Genomic DNA, 17713 nt, shown 5'->3' on the forward strand with positions numbered 1-17713 from the left:
GTTTTAAATCAACATTTCACAAAAACAGCTTTATTAATTATTCCCAGGAATCAGTATTTTTAGGATTATACTGTCTCAGTAGCATATGATTTTTTTTTTTCACATTTGTTTTTATGGAGGTGGAGTTTTATGGTAATTGGTGAATACTGGGTTACATTACTGTCATTACTGTTAGCAAACACAATATGTGAAATTTAGATTCAAAATACAACACATAAAGAGATTATTTTCATAAAAGAACAGCCTTTCCTTTGCCAAGTATAAATTTTACGAGAACCTTTTTTTTAACCAGATGTAATTCTTTTAAATAACACCATTCTAGTATAGTATATTTTAACTGTGAATTGATTTTTATAAAACTCCTAAGGAACAATTGCATTCAGTGAGAGTAGGCCTGCACAGAATGACAAATCCCCAGGAAGAGAAGTAGTCACCATAGATTTGGGGATACAAAACTGAGGAAGTCAGACGTGTGTGTCTTCACAGGGAATTTTAAGGTAAACAGGGTAAAGAATAATTATGAAAGAGTAGCTCTCTGGTTGACATCAAACAGTAATGGAGCTTTGCATCACAAAAAAAAGGCTTTATTATACTTTATTAGAATTTATTCGACTTTTCTGTTCTGGCCTCACATGTCACTTTGAAGATCAGTTTTATGAGACTAAACTTGTCCGAAGGTAAGCACCCTTTTTTTTTAAAACTGAAATAGGTACATATGTTCACGTTATATACCTCATTCTATTTTGACTTTTACTGACTTTCCCCTGATTTTCTTGCCTTATTTACTTAACGGCAGGATAATTTTTCTAATTTAGTATTTTATAGAATTGCCTAAACTAGAATTGTTTATAATAAAGTATTGTTCATTTGGGCACAGAAATGTAATAGAGTAGTTTGACTTCCGGACATTTTTTTTGAGGCCCAAAGCAGATAAACATCTAATAAAAAGCATTCTTTGCCAAAATAGCACATATTCTTATGTAGCACAGAATATATATACTGCTTGGAGAAAAAGATCTTACTGTGATTTTTGTTGTTGTCGTTGTCATCGTCTCAAACACTTAAACTCAGAATTGTGCCACAGTTGTTTGGTATTTTTATATCAGTTCTCTGAATGTTAGTGTGATCATTCTTATTTTCAGAAAGTTTTGGCAGTAGCATTTTAGCTACATTGATTATTTATGTTTAGTGACTTGTTTCATTAATAACCTTTGTGACTTTTTATGAAGCTCGAGTAGCTTTGATACTATTAGCCCTCACAATTAGGATATCAGATTTTATTATATCTATAGTAATATATATTTCTTATGTATAGTAATTATCATACTGTCTTTTCCTTTTGAAAACTTGAATTTTAATACTACATATAAGTGTTTAATTAAGTGCACACTTGCTTTAAAAATGTTTAATTCAATAATGTATAAGCATATTTAATATTGTTATGCATAATACCAGTATTTTTGAGCCCTTGAAGAGTTGATATATTTTGTGATAAAATCATTATTATATAATTTTCACTTTCAGAATTTTCATCTTAAAGATATTCCAGAATAGAGCACAAAGAATTGTTATTTTTACAGTAATTACAAATACCAAACTAGCTTTCATGCTTTCATGTCATCACGGCTTTATATTCTTTGTTTTCTTTATATATATATATATTCTTTGTTTTCTTTTTTTCTTTTTTTTTTTAGTTGGAGTCTCACTCTGTCACCCAGACTGGATTGCAGTGGCATGCTCACGGCCACTGCAGCCTTGACCTGCTGGGCTCAGGCAAACTGGATTTTCTCTAATTTTGTAAAGAGCTTGGCAAACTTTCTGTAAAGGGCTACATAGTAAAAATTTTCCATTTTATAGGTAACATAGTCTCTGTTATAGCTATTGAACTCTGCTATTATAGTAGGGAAGCAGCTGTAGACAGTGCTTAGATGAATGCGTATCACTGTGTACCTATAAAACTTTATTATAAATGAAAGCAAGCAGGCCATAGTTAGCCCATAATTTGCCATTCTCTGTAGTAGAATCATAAAACTTCAGACAAGAAAAGAAAATTAATAATGTAATACAGATAGAGCATCCCCACAATCTGAAAAGCTGAAATCCAAAATGCTCCAAAATCCAAAACTTTTGAATGCTGACATGACACAAGTCAAAAATTCCACACCTGACTTCATTTGACAGTTGTGCAGAATTATTTAAAGTAGTTATATAAAATTACCTTTAAGCTATGTGTATAAGATGTAGATGAAACAAATTAATTTCATGTTTACACTTGGGTCCTATCCTCAAGACATCTTATTCTGTATTCAAACATTTTGAAATTTGAAACACTTGTGGTCACACATATTTCTGACAAGGATACTCAACCTATACTGAGATAGCAAATGGTTTTAAACTTTTTATGCCATCAATGATTGATTGGTAGGGATGCTTAAGGTTATGATGCTACATTGCAACTTGGCTGGAAAGAATACTACTCTAAGCTTTATCTTCATCAATTTTCTCATGTATGAAATGGGTTATAGATGGGATAAAATAGGTTAATACCTACCTTATCAGGCTGTTATGAGGATTAAATGTAATGATATGTAAATCATTTTGCTTGCTTCTGACACCAGGAAATACAGAATAAATCATTCACTTTTTATATAAATATTTATTGAGTGCTTACTGTAGATCAAGCACTACTCCAGCATTGAAGATATTAAATAGTAGGTATTGTTGCTGTTGTCTTATATTACCTGTCTGGTTAATAAGTTAACCATCAAGTATTTACATACTCATATATTGTCCATCTTTAAACAAAGCAGTTTAGATCATTATATCTATTATGGCTCATAATTATATCCAAAATTCTCTCTCCTAATTCTATGCAAAATTCTGTGTATTCACCTGTAGCAGTTTCTCAACCTACTATAATCTGCCTTGTCTTTTTACCATCTTACCTGATTACTAACTCTTACTTGACTCTAGCATTTGAAACTCTCTTCTCTTGACTGGAGTGACTTCATTGTCCCCTAGTTTCCCCCTACTCTCAGCATATCCTTCTGTTCTTTTTTTTTTTCCTTGAGTCAGAATCTCACTTTGTCATCCAGGCTGGAGAGCAGCGGCACACTCACAGCCACCACAGCTTCGACCTGCTAGGCTCCGGTGCACCTTCCACCTCAGCCTTCCAAGTAGTCAGAACTACAGGCATGTGCTACCACGCCCAGCTAATTTTTTGATTTATTGTAGAGACAAGGTCTCACCAAGTTGCCTAGGCTGGTCTCGAACCCCAGAGCTCAGGCAGTCCTCTCGCCTCAGCCTCCCAAACTACTGGGATTACAGGCTTGAGCCACAGTGCCCGGCCTGTATTCTCCTTTTCTAGCATCACTGCCTTACACTTCAAATGTTACTGTTAGCCCAGATCTGTCTTCAGAGTTTCTTCTTCTTACTCTCATGAATGATAGCCTACTCCCTCAGTTTCAGTTAACAGTACTCATATATTTTTTTACTGCCATCGGACATTTCCACTTGATTGATCTCATAGATACCTTAAACCAAAGTATATATGAGTCATCTGGGAATCTTGTAAAAATGCAGAGTATAATTCTGTAAATTTAGGATGGGTCCTGAGATTTGTATTTCTAACAGTCATGCACACTGTGATTCACATATTTAATAGAAATGCTTTAAACGCAACATGTTCAGAAACTGGATTAATCCACTTCTCTGGTAAAAGTATACTATCTTCTTAAATGCCAGTATTATCAACCATAAGCATAAAGCACAAGAATCATGGTTAATGATTTCACACTTTTTAGCCAGTTAGTCACCAAGTTGTACCTTTTCTCTCTTCTTAATAACCTTCATGTCTTATTCCCTTGCTCTTTTCTGTGCTTTTAATCAAGCCCTTAACATCCTTATCCAAGAGCATTGGTTACTTGTTATCTAGTCTGCCTAACTCTATTCCCTTTTCTTACTCCATCACCTCTTTTACACAAGTGCTAAAAAGACCTTTTCCATCAGGCTAATCTGATTATATGTCTCTTTTGCTTGAAATCCTTTGTAGTTCTCATGTATGTACAGAATAAACACCAACCTCAATAGCAGCACATACGAGAGCCACCACAACGTAGTTCCTCTTTCCTAGGTTCATATCTTTAGTTCATGCAATGCTGTTTGCAGTTCTCTGAGCTCTGGCCTCTGTCCTTGCACACACTGTGAATGTTCTTCTTAATTTGTGCTTTTTCCCAATTCTTGTGCTGGATTCCTGTTCATTCAAAATTTAGTTCAACTTTTTTGGGGATGGCCTTTGAACAGAATTTTTACTTTCTCCTTTATGTTTCATAGCTGATCCCACATACTATTGTAGTCTATTTGGCATACCATAGTCTTTTGTCTCTACCAAACTAGACCTCCTTAGAGTACAGGATATTTCTATTTTAATCATTAATATACCCAGACTCTACCTAATATTGCCACCTAGTATTAAGAGGAATTCAAATATTTACTGAATGAATGCACTGTTTTATTAAATTTATCTAATTCACAGGATGCCCTCACTTTTGACAATGGGAATCTGGTGAAAAGTCTGTATTTACACTGGTTACATACCCTTGATGAATTTCTAGGACTAAAACATTCCTAAAAAGTCTTCATCCTTTCCTAAAAGTCATATTTATTTTAGTTTATCATGTAACCATTCAGAAGTATTCATCATACCTGTCTTAAGCCCTTACAATCAAATTAAATCTTAATACCAATGTAGTGCATTGTACGACTGCTTGTAATGTGATCAAAGTTATCATTAGATCTAGCCAAGTATATTTTGTCCCTTTTTTATATTTGTATTTTCACTTATTGTATTTTGAAAATAGCATAATTCATATTTTTTTAAACCTCAGAACATATACTTCCTTATTATCCCCTTATCCCCACTTATACCCTTTCTGTATAACAAGGAGCAACATAGATGTGAATTTGGGGTGGTTTTCTTTAATACTGTTTAAAGTTAGCTCTGAAGAGCCTCTAAATTATGAGAAGAGTCCCTTGATATTCTAAGCAGTGCATATAGCAAAACTTAACTCTTCTAGAGACCAGCACAGATGACATGCTAAGAATCCCAAAGAAAAAGCTGGAATATTTAATCTGTTTTTTAATTACATCCTTATATTTGATCACCTTTGAGGGTTATTTTTAAAATTACCTTTATAACTGACAAATAATTAAATTGGCATGAAAACGTTTTCTAGAAATTAGGGCAATAGGGTTTTTTTTTTTAATCTCCAAATTGAGATCATTGAGCTATTTTTAAAACAGCAGAAAGTAAACTAGAAAATAAAATACCTTTATGAGCATGTCTTTCTGCAAGTTATTGAACTTTGATAATCCTTCAAGTATTATCAGGGTCCAGTGGACTCAATTGTCTTTGAATTTCTTTCCTGGGCTGTTCATACTATTTGTAAGGATTATTATTTCATAACTTATTCTTAGAGGTCTATCAAAGAACAAAGAGAAAATGTACACTTATTTTTTAATAGACTAAAACTAATTATATCTTGCATTTGCTCTATCAGTACACCGAATCCTTTTATACAGGGGATGCCAAGAAAATGTATATACATTTTAAGAGATGTCATCTATTTATTACTTTTAAAAGTTGAATTAAATTATAGTAGCAATGTGTAGTATGATGTTCACTCAACCGTGCTTCTGCCAGTTTTTTTGTCCTGGCTTTTACATGACACTAACATTCGTTTTGAGGGAACATCATACTTAAAATGTGTATACAGTTTTTTGGCACCCCCCCCCCCGTATATCCAAGATAAATTATGGGATCATTAATTATCAGTTATATACAACTGTGCTAAAGAAGACTGAAGTTATAAGGATGATGCAATAGTAAAATGAATCATCACTATTACATCATTGTTTGATTTTCTTATCCACATAAATAACACCATCATACCCATTTGAGAATTCAAGATGTTTGTTTTCTGCCCATAATCCTAGAGAAGAAAAAATAACAAAAATGTTTTACAGTCATTAAATGGATCAGAAGATGATTGCAACGAGATAAAAATAACTCCTTAGACCTGGACTTATTCTGTTAAGTAGCCACTAGCCAAACATGGTTGTTTTAACTAAGGTTTAAAAATTAAATAAAATTAAAAGTCCAGTTCCTCAGTTACACTAGGTACATTTCAAATATTCATTAACCACCATACCAAAAATAGTGGATACAGAATATTTTCATTATTTCAGAAAGTTCTACTAAGCAGCGTAACTCTAGACTCTGGTGACAGTAAAATTGATCATATAAGCAAAATCTCAAGACTGAAACTTCATTTGATAATATCCTGAATGAATTTTCTCAATCAAGAATCGATGAGTAAATAATATATTACTAAGGACAAACAGGCACTATAGTATATTTATCTTGTTAGGCATCCAGCAAGAAGGACTTTCATCACAAAATATTTTTCAGCAAAAAACTGGACCATCATCCTATTTCCTAAAAAAATCATGTGACATTATTCTTTTAATTTTGATGATGTTTATATACCAAAAGGTACTTAATAAAGTTCATAAGCGGCAAATGCCAAAGGCAGGTATATATACAAAGATAATTAGAAAAACAGATTATGTAGACATTAAAAAGTAATTAGATTGATTATTCTAATTGGCATTTATACACGTAAAGATAAATGTCTTTCACAAATAAGATGGCCATCTTATCTCCAACAAAATAAACTACCAGAGATTTCAAAAGTATTATACTTTGACAGTGTAAGTGCAAGAAGATCCAGAGTATAATAAATAGGAACCTATTATAAATTTATTTGAAATCTGGAATCAATATTTACAAGATGGCAGCGTTCCAAGTTCTTTCATGATAGTCAGTGAGCAGTTAGTTGCATTCAAAGCACGTTACTCATTTTGGTTACATTTACTTTCAAAACCAGGAAAATACATAATAAATATTTGAGTCTCTATGTTTAATTCTTATTAAAATTTCTAATAGATTTGCTCTTTACTTTCCCTTTATCCTTTTGCAAAATTATTCATAGAATTGTTTAAAAATACAGAAAATAAAATAAACAGGGTTTGCTGAACCCAGATGGTAAATGGTGATGACTGTTTTTCCTTGTATACTGAAAGTTAAAATATTCCAGCTCTCCTTCTCCAGAATCTTTTAAAAGAAAAAAAGGCCTCTGAAAGGTTGCTATAAACCCCATCATTTTTTTTCCAGTACTTTATCTGCTGTTTGCATATTTAATGACTCGTACAGCTGTGGAGCACATGAAATTTGATTACAGTGTGATCATTAAGTCGAAGGATACAGCAGATAGCAATATTACATATTCAAATACCAATCTTTTTGTAAAATTTTTAAATTCACTGTTGTGATTTTGCTTATAATTTATAAAACATTTTGAGTTTTTTTGTTGTTGCTTATTCATAACTCAGCCATGCTGTATGTTTACACTGAGAAATTAAATGCAATGCTGAGTTGGGTAATAAAACGGAGACAAGTGCATTGAACATGAAGAATTGTAATGTTTTCCTGACTGGCTGAAGACCCACCCATACAGTTGCCCTTGTTAGCCTGCGTTTTCACCATAGTTTTTCAGTTTACCTTCTTCGGCAAAACATTTGAAGTTGACTTTAGGGCTGTTTTGGCTACTATGAAATGTCAAATTTTAGGAATAAATTGTTTGAAGTTGTAAGAGATAAAATCCTTCTGAATCTTTTAGAATTATATTGAAGGAAGGACATCATTTTGTGTTCAATTAAATACATAAATTCTCGGTTCTCATCAAATGTTGCTTGTAAGAACTATAAGAATCATTCCATTCTTGTCGCCTATTTCTTTGACTCCAGCATATTAAAATCGCCTTTCTCTGACCTCAGACTACTTATTATCTGTGATTAAACTTAAAATAGCTTTGTTTGTTTGTTTTCTTTTGAGTAGGAGTCTCACTCTGTTGCCCAAGCTGTAGTGTCGTGTCACGCTCACGGCCACTGCAGCCTTGACCTGCTGGGTTCAGGTGATCCTTCCGCCCCAGCCTTCCAAGTAGCTGGAACCACAGGCAACCACCACCATGCCCAGCTAATTTTTTGATTTATGGTAGAGAGAGTTCTCACTATGTTGCCCAGGCTGGTCTTGAACCTTTGGGCTCAGGCAGTCCTCTTGCCTCTGCCTCCCAAAGTGCTGGGGTTACAGGCATGAGCTACTGTACCCGACTAACAGTAGTTTTTAACAAGTGTTTGGTTTAATTGTTAATAATTTAACAGCTATTCTTATTATTACACTTTCATCTTTTAATTTGTTGCGTATCTGAGTAATTAGGCAGACTGTAGGTTTATTGAAGTTAAAAAACTATTTCCTCATAGCTTACCTGGTGACATGTATACATACTAAGTACTCATATATTTGTCAAAAGATTCATTCACTGCCAATGTAATGTTATTTCTACTACAAGGTATTTAACAGATATTCCCTTCATTCAAAATTAGTCTTATGGAACTATGTTTAACAAAGAGGAAAGAGCTGATGAAAATAGTCATTAGTGACTCATCTCAGTATTCCTTTTAAATTTGTTCACTCATTCTAATCTGTTAAAAATCTTTTATATGAATGAAAATTATTAAATGTGCTGAGCAGTATTATGGATACAAAAAATATATAAGAATAATACTTTTCCCAGAGTGTTTTTTTGTGTGGTAGGAAAGGTATATAGACACAGTAAACCATGTGTGACATGGTGTTCTGCACAAACATGCATATAGCATTTGCCAGAGGAACAGTGTAAAATGCAGTAGGGTGTCATAAGATCGTTTTTGTTTAGGAATTCATGAATTTGCAGGGTGTTTGCACAAATTCTAAAGGATAAAATTAACAGAAAAGATATTCTGATAAGCCAAAGTAACACAATCAGTTTTATTTTGAACTCATTTTGTAGGAAAGGATTAGATGAGATATTGAGTCTCTTTCAGCAAGTCTCCAAAACCTTAAAAAGAAAATAACCATTTTACTAATGTTTTGTTGTCCTGAAAACAAGCATGTGAAGATCGTATTAATGAAGTGTGTCTATAGTGCTATTGCTAAGTTAAAAAAAATAAATAATAAGTTCTCAAAAACAAATGCGTCACTATGAAATCCAAAATGAGAATTATGCAAATTATTAAGAACTATCATGTATCTAACTGAAACATCTGACTTGTATTTATTTTGGAAAAAATGTATTACTAACTTTCTAATTTGGAGAATTAGACATAATCATTTTTGAAAAGTAGTAAAATGTAGATCAATAACAACCAAAAAGGGAAAACATTCTTTTAAAACTTATTCAGATTCTATGCCCCAGGTACAACCCTTTATTAAAATAATAATAGTTAGCATTTTTTGAGCCATTATGTGTATGTTGAAGTTTTATTTCATGCAGCTAAGCTTTTTATTTGCAAATAAAGATACTTATGGATAAATATTTATCCATCTTATTTTTAACAAACATAGGAAATAAACTGATATATAACCTGATTTTTACATATAATAGTTTTCTTCCATGTCACTAAATAGAGATCAACATAATTTTTTATGATTGAATGTCTTTTACATATTTATATTATGTCTGTATTTTCAGACTTGGTTATCATTTATTTTCTCAGAATAAAGAAAGTCCTAGAAGTGGGCTTGCAGGTTTAAAGAGTATATACGTTTAAGACTTTTGGTTCATTTTGCAAAACACTCTTCAGGAAGGATGTGCCCATTTATATTCCTTCCACACCTTGTCCCCCCAAAATGTCTCTCCCTGTTCCCTCTCAACCTTCAGTATTCTTTTTGATCTTTTTCATTCTGAATGTGCGTACCTCTTTGTTATGGCATTTATTTGATTATTGGTGAAGTTAAATATTTATTTCAAATGTTTTTTGACCATTTGTATATTACATATTCCTGTCCTTAGTCTATTTCTCTACCCAGTCTTTTTTCTTAATTATTTGCAAAAAGGCTTTTATATATTATGTTAGAAATAATTTTCCCTAGTTTGTCATTTTTGTCTTTAATTTTGTTTGTAGTGATGCTTTGCTGTCCAGAAGCTTCATTTCCATTTTTCTACAGGCATATTTATAAAACATTTCCTTTAGGGCATGCTTATAAGTAGACTTTTATGTTCTGTATTCGAGTTCTCTGTGCTACAGGCTGTGGTAGTATTCTGAACCTCTCCCTTTTAGCAGTTCTGTATTGCTATCACATAGTATATTAATAAACAGTGGAGCAAATTTCTCCCCGTCTTACTTTTTTGAAACTGCCCTGACTCTTGTCACACATTTACAGCTGACCTGTACTATTATTTTGTCAAGCCCTAAAAATCCCACTGAAATTCTTGACGTCTTAAAATAGTCTTCCTATTAAAGAATAGGGTATGGCTCTCCATTTATTCGTATCTCTTTAAATTTCCTTGTTTATTTCATATAGGACATAATGTTTTATTCGCTAAGTTTATTTTCACTTTTTGTATTGATCTCTGTAGCTAGCTTGGATTTGTAAGTAAACTATTTGAATCTTTTTTTTTTCTATTTTCATAAGCTTTCGTCAGGAGTGATAAAACCAAACTATTCAGAGGACTGCAAATCAAGGTAAGGTGACTGTAATGGAATCTCTTCTTTTCAGCATTAATTTCTTTCTTTTTTAAGTTAAAATAAATGGTTGAATAAATAATTAGCTTTTCCACACTTCCTAAATATGTACACATATTATGTACCGTAAAACAAAGAACTGAATACCACATGTTCGCACTCATAAGTGGCCCTGAACATTTATCACAATGCTACTAGGGAGGGGGACTGGCAGTTGTGGGACACTGCCCAGGAGAGGGAGGGATGGGAGGCAGCACATGACCTCACAGAGCTTCCCTGATCCTAAACCCAGTTGGAGGCCCAGACTTTACCTGCATGTGGCCTACTCATGTTCTGAGTCCTGACTTGTACCCCACATCTCAAAATTAAAAGGGGGGGGGGATGAAGAATTTTTTTTTTTAATTTGCCGGGCACATTGGCTTACACCTGTAATCCCAAGACTTTAGGAGGTGAAGGCGAAAGGATTGCCTGAGTCAGGCGTTCGAGATCAGCCTGGGCAACTTGACAAGACTTCTTCTCTACAGTAACTCACAAAATTAGCTGGGCATGATGGCAAGCACCTGTGGTTCCAGCTACTTGGAAGACTGAGGCGGAAGGATCACCTGAGCCCAGCAGGTTGAGACTGAGGTGGCTGTGAACGTGCCACTGCGCTCTAGCCTGGGCAGCAGAGTGAGACTCCTACTCAAAAAAAAAAAAAAGGAAGAATTTTAAAAATTTAATGTAAAAAGTTAATTTTTTAATTAATAGGCTTTATTTTTTTAGAGCGATTTTAGGTTTACATAAAAATTAAGCAGAAAGTACAGAATGTTCTCGTATCCTCCCTGGCTCGCCTGCCCTCAGTATTCCCTGTTTTAATATTTTGCATTGGTGTGGGATGTTGGTTACAAGTAATGAACCAATGTTGATACATATTATTAATTAAATTTGCCTTAGAGTTCATTCTTTGTGTTGTACAGTTGCAGGAGCTTTGCCAAATACATAATATCATGTGTCCACTGTTACAGTATCATACATGTAGAACAGTTTCACTGCCCTAAAAATCTCCCATGCTCTAGGTGTTCATGCCTCTTCCTCTTCCCCAACCTCTGGCAACCACTGATCTTTTTACAAACACTTGTTTTACCTTTTCCAGAATGCCATGTAGTTGGAATCGTATACTATCTAGTCTTTTCAAGATTGGCCTCTTTCACTTAGCTAGATGCACTTGAAGTTCTTCAGTGTCTTGTCCACAGCTCAGTAGCTCATTTCTTCTTATTACTTATTCTATTGTACCAGTTTGATTCACCTGTGGAAGGACATCTTTTTTTCCTTTTTTTTTTTCAGCCTTCCAAGTAGCTGAATCTACAGGCGTGTACCACCACACCCAGCTAATGTTTTTTTATTAATTGTAGAGACGAGGTCTCGCCATGTTACCCAGGCTGGTCTCAAACCCATGAGTTCAGGCAATTCTCTCACCTCAGCCTCTCAAAGTGCTGGGATTACAGGCATGAGCCACCATGCCCAGCTGTTTCATTACATTTAGTAAGACTCAAGTGGTATGTGTGCAGGTTGATTACATAGGTCTATTGCATGATGGTGAGATTTGGGCTTCTACTGAGCCCGCCCCCAGGTGGTGAGTGTGGTACCCAGTGGGTACTTTTTCATCCCTTACCCACCTCTCCCTCCACCCCTTAGTTCCCAGTGTCTGTTGTTTTCATGTATATCCAGTGTTTGGGTCCCACTTACAAGTGAGAACATGCAGTATTTAACTTTCTGTTTCAGTAATGATTCACTTAGAATGATGACATCCAGCCGCAAAGGACATGATTTCACTCTTTTATGGCTGCATAGTATTCCATGGTGTACATGTACCCTACTTTATCTAGTCCACCATTGATGAGCAGGACATCTTGATTGCTTCCAGTTTTTGGCATTTATGAGTAAAGCCGCTATAAACATTTTTATATAATTTTGGAATAATTTCTACATACACAAACACTTCACGTCACCTGTGAGCACAATTGCTGGATCATGTAGTTAAAATTTTTAGCTTTGTAAGAAATGGTGAGACTGTCTTCCATCATGACTGCATCGTGTTGCATTTGAACTAGTGATGAGTAAGAGTTCCTACTGCTTCACCAGCATTGGGTATTGTCACTGTTTTGGATTTTAGCCATTGTAGTATATATGTAGTGGTATCTCATTGTTTTCATTTGCATTTCCCTAAAGATACATCATTTGAGCATCTTTTCATGTTTGCCATCTGAAGGTCTTTGGGGAGACGCCTGTTCATATTTTCCACCGCCCCCACCATTTCTTAATTGTGACTAAAAAGCGCAGAATTTACGGTCTTACCCATTTTTAAGTATAGAGTTCAGCGATGTTTTCACATTGTTTTGCACAGACCTCTTTCATTTTTTTCATCTTGTGAAACTGAGACTCTATGCTCATTAAACACTAATTCCTTCTTACCACTCAGCTTTTGGCAACCATGTTTCTACTTTCTGATTTTATGATTTTGACACTTTGAATACCTCATATTATTGGAATCATATAGTATTTGACCTTTTGTGACTGGCTTATTTTACTTAGCATAATGTTCTCAAAGTTCATCCACATTCTAGCTTACGACAAAATATCCTTCCTTTATAAGGCTGCATAATATCCCATTGTATGTATATACCACGTTTTCTTTTTTCTTTTTTGAGTTGGAGTGTCGCTCTTGTCACCCAGACTGGAGTGCAGTGGCATGCTCACAGCCACCGCAACCTTGGCCTGCTGAGCATGGGCGATCCTTCCACCTCAGCCTTCCAAGTAGCTGGAACTCTGCAGTTCCACACTATAGCATGCCACCACACCAGCTAGATTTTCTTGTGATTTATTGTAGAGACAAGGGCTCACCAAGTTGCCCAGGCTGGTCTCGAACCCCCAGGCTCAGGCACTGCTCTCGCCTCGGCCTCCCAAAGTGCTGGGATTTTAGACGTGAGCCACCGCACCCAGCCTACCACATTTTTCTCTAGCCTTTCATCTGTTGATAGACACTGAAACTATTAGTACATCTTTTGTGTATAATGCTACAGTGTATAATGCTACAGTGAACATGGGAATGCAGCTCTCTCTTCAAGAATCCTCATTTTTAGTTCTTTTGAGTAAATACCAGAAGTGGGTTTGCTTGATCATATGATAGTCCTGTTTTTAATTTTTTGAGGAACCCACATACTGTTTTTTCTAATGGCTCACCGTGTTACATTCCCATCAGTAGTACACATTGTTCGAATTTCCTCACATTCTTACAAACACCCGTTCTTTTCTGGGTTTTAATAGTGGCCATCCAAATGGATGTGGGGAGTTATCTCACTGTGGTTTTGATTTGCATTTCTCCTATAATTAGTAATGTTGAGCATTTTCTTTGCTATTTGTATATCTTCTTCGGGGCATTTCCTATTCGAGTCCTTTGTCCATTTCTTAGTTGGGTTTTTGTTGTTGTTGAATTGTAGGAATTCCATATGTTCTGAATATTAAACTTTTATCAGATATATGATTTGCAGATTTTTTCATCCTTCTCTAGGTTGTCTTTTTATTCTGTTTGTTGTTTCCTTTGATACACAGAAGTTTTTACGTTTGTGGTTCAACTTGTCTATTTTTGCTTTTTTTGTTCACTTTTTAATTGGGCTTTTTTTATTTAAAGATAAGTTTTAAGAGTTCTTTGTATATTTTGAATACAAATATTTTATCAGATAATGTTCTGCAATTGGTTGTGGCCTATAATTCCTTTTACATATTGTTGGATTTAATTTGCTAATGTTTTGTTGAGGATTTTTGCAGCTATGTTGCATCTCATTTCTTATTTGTTTTTTATTGAAATACGATTTTGAATCATCAAAAACTTTAAAACAATTTATGGAGTAACCTGACCAAAAGGGTTTAAATAGTATTGTTATTGATTCGTTAACTCAAACAATCCATTTTTCTAAACTCCACAAATGATTTGGGAATATACTAAGTACAAATAATCACATCAGAGCTCATCTCTTATCTCTGGAGTTCACAATCCTAGAAGACCTTAAAAAGCTGAAGCACATTTGCTGAAAGAAGTTCTGAGAATATCCTTCATCATCACTGATATATTTTTAGTTATCTGGTTCTACTTAATTTTAAATTGAAGATTTGATCGCTGAACAAACAAGTTTGTGTTTGTTGTCATATTTACCCGGAGTTAGAATCTCTTAAGCTCAAGCTTCTGGAACCCAGCCTAACTCTAAACTGATTACAACAAAATCATTAGATTTGTTAAGCCAAGGAAAATGTATGATCCTGTGTGTGATTCTGTGTGTGATAACTTGTATGCCCAGCCTACTTCAAAGCATTGCTTTTATACCATAATTTTTTCTTATCAATTATTTTGAACTTGTCTATCTCTCTGTTTGATTTTAAGCTCATTTGAGTTTGAGAGTAGTATGTATGCATTAAATATTTGTTATAGTCAATAAGCAATAGGTATTTGTTATATTCAATAATAATAAAATCTCAAATAAACTATCTTGATACCAATAGATATTTTTGTCTTTAGAAGTAAAATAATTTTTTTAAATTATCATTTTCTATGAAATTCTATGAAACTCTCCCAAAAGACTTCCTTTAAGACCTCTTTTTTATGATGTTATGTCTAAAAGCTTTTTTTGATTAGTGCTAAATTTAATTATGCTGGATTGAATTGTGTTGATCTTGGTTGAGGCTGAGAAGGCTCTTTTTAAGCCGAAAATAATGATGACATTCCCCTTTCTTATAGTATGTTCGCGGATCAGACCCTGTGTTAAAGCTTTTGGACGACAATGGGAACATCGCTGAAGAGCTCAGCATCCTCAAATGGAACACAGACAGCGTGGAAGAATTCCTGAGTGAAAAGTTGGAGCGCATATAAGTCTTGCTTAAAATAGGTCCTATCCTTTTGTTACCTTATCAAATGAAATACTACTGCACCTAGAAAATATTTAGTTTTGCTTGCTTCCATTGATCAGTCTTTTACTCTGAGGTATTAAACATTTAATTAGATCTTGAAGTGGCAGCACAGCCCATGATATCTAAGAAGACAGCAAGCTTGACAAAGCTCATTGTTTATAAATCTCCATCCGTTTGCATTTGTTGATACCACGAACAGAATGCTTTGTAACAGGCTTGTGGTTAATTATACAAATTATAGTTTGTGATCATTGTCCAGCTTTATGAACAACTGGTTTTTAAATGAGGGAGGTTAATAAGACAGATGATGACGATGCCTCTTGTGCTGTGTGCTCTTTGAAAGTAATGACAGAAAACTAGAGCAAGTAAGAAACACCAAGCCTCAGTAGGTTGCCAGCTCCACAGAGTGGCTCATATTTTTTGTATTGCCCAGCTTTCTTTTTAATAAAAATGTCATTTATAGTTTATAATGAATGCATTGCATAAAAACTTTGTGGCTTCATTATTACAAAACAGATCCAAAATCTACAGTAAGAGTGAACATTCACAGAGATTTGCATCAATGAAGACTACACAGAGAACCTTTCTAAGGATTTGTGTGGATCTGATATTTGGCAAATGTTTGAGTTTTACACTCTTATAGGAAAGTCCATTTTAAAATGATCATTTGTAAGACCAAAATATAAATAAAAAGTTTCAAAAAATCTGTCTGAATTTGAAGCTCTTCTGGTTTGTCCTTTCATGTTTAAAAATGATGTTTCTCAGTGCCTTCTTGTTTTCTTTTTGTAAGCCTTTGTTTTAGCCAAAATGTAAGAATGGCTGTAATGTTTAAGACTTAACCATAATTTCTTATTGTTGGTAATATTGCTTTATTATATTTGCTGCTTTTGTTTTTCAAAGTTCTTTCATTTATAAACACACTTTCATTGTTATTAGATAATGGACTTTTTATATTTAAAATGTTTATTTTTATTTGCTTAACCTTCAGTCTGGTCAAAGTGACTTCTTCCTAACAGGTGTTCACTAAGACCAACATTCATCCAAATGACTTCTTGGTCACTTAAATCTCTTGCTGACTTATCAGATTGGTCTAATATCCTACTCTGTCTACTTTATTTCAGGAGAAATTCTTATAATCTAGAAACTGTCCTAATGGTTGGTTTTGAATTAAACTACCTTAATGAAAGATATTTGGAAATCTATAAAGGCAACTCCATCAGAGAATGTTTATGAAATAAGTATTTTCAATAGAGATCAGTTACTAGTCTTTATTAGCATTTGTATTATGTGATAATTAAAATTAAGAAGTCTATTTTTAAAACCAACAAGAGAATGAATATGAACCCTGGATAATTTGGCTAATCAAAATGAAATAAGAAATCCTGGCAAACAGACGACAGTCTACTCTTGCTCATCCATAGCAATGGAGAGGGCCATCATTTTCCTAGAATAGTGAGAGGCATGCTCTGGTTAAATGTGCCACTAATGCCTAGTGGTTATTACTACATCAGAACAAAAGGAAGATTAAGCCAATTGTGGACAGTGGAAAAAACAACCACCACATACAGAAGAATAGTGGGATTCAAGAATGAAACTTCAAAACTTCTGGGATTGGCATAGAGAACTAATTGGACTGATTTCTGGGCAGGAAGAGTTAATTAAATGAGTATCTGGCATTGATTTTTTGGGATTTTTTTTCCTCCCCCCCCCCAAAAGTGAAGAGGCCTAAAAAGTCTATTGTATTCAAGTTTTTATGAGAGATCAAAGAGGCTGAAGAATTCCACAGCATCTTAGAGCTTCCAAGTTCTCAAGTTGATAGATTCAAGGGTACCTACCAAGCCCCACTTTCTTAATTGGGAGGTTCAACTTAATCAGCCGGTTCCATCTGTTTTTCACCAATTGCAATCAAAGAACAGCTTTTTTAGAAAACAAAGTCACTGATTACCAATAATGGGGTATGGTGATCCAAGAAATACCATTTTGTAGCCAAATTCTGACATTTGATTAAGCTTATTCAAATTCACAAACATGGGTATGTAATAGTCATTTGATATTTATGACTGTTCTTCCTGCCAATTTTTGTTACTTGTAACCTAAAACAATGTATCTGTAAATGTCTAAATTTGGCAAAAGCCTCTTATAAGAAGCTATG

General features: G+C 34.2%; 1 protein-coding gene across 2 annotated transcripts in view; it reads left to right on the top strand.

The window, feature by feature from the left end:
- SELENOF (selenoprotein F) overlaps window positions 1–16275 on the top strand; it is a 52048-nt gene extending 35773 nt beyond the window's left edge. Inside the window, exons 4-6 of one of the 2 annotated variants that reach the window (XR_002481910.1) lie at window positions 10574–10623; window positions 15392–15589; window positions 15644–16275. Coding sequence is in view for 1 of the 2 variants with exons in the window: in XM_008057039.2 (XP_008055230.2) it covers window positions 10574–10623; window positions 15392–15523 (182 nt within the window). In the remaining variant the exon portion in view is untranslated. Of the gene's footprint in view, window positions 1–10573; window positions 10624–15391 lie in introns of both variants that reach the window. The other variant, XM_008057039.2, reaches the window with a different exon arrangement.
- The last annotated feature ends 1438 nt before the right edge of the window (window positions 16276–17713 follow it).

Source organism: Carlito syrichta, unplaced genomic scaffold, assembly GCF_000164805.1.
Source record: "Carlito syrichta isolate Samal-C Ts95f unplaced genomic scaffold, Tarsius_syrichta-2.0.1 Scaffold302623, whole genome shotgun sequence".
Taxonomy (NCBI): domain Eukaryota; kingdom Metazoa; phylum Chordata; class Mammalia; order Primates; family Tarsiidae; genus Carlito; species Carlito syrichta.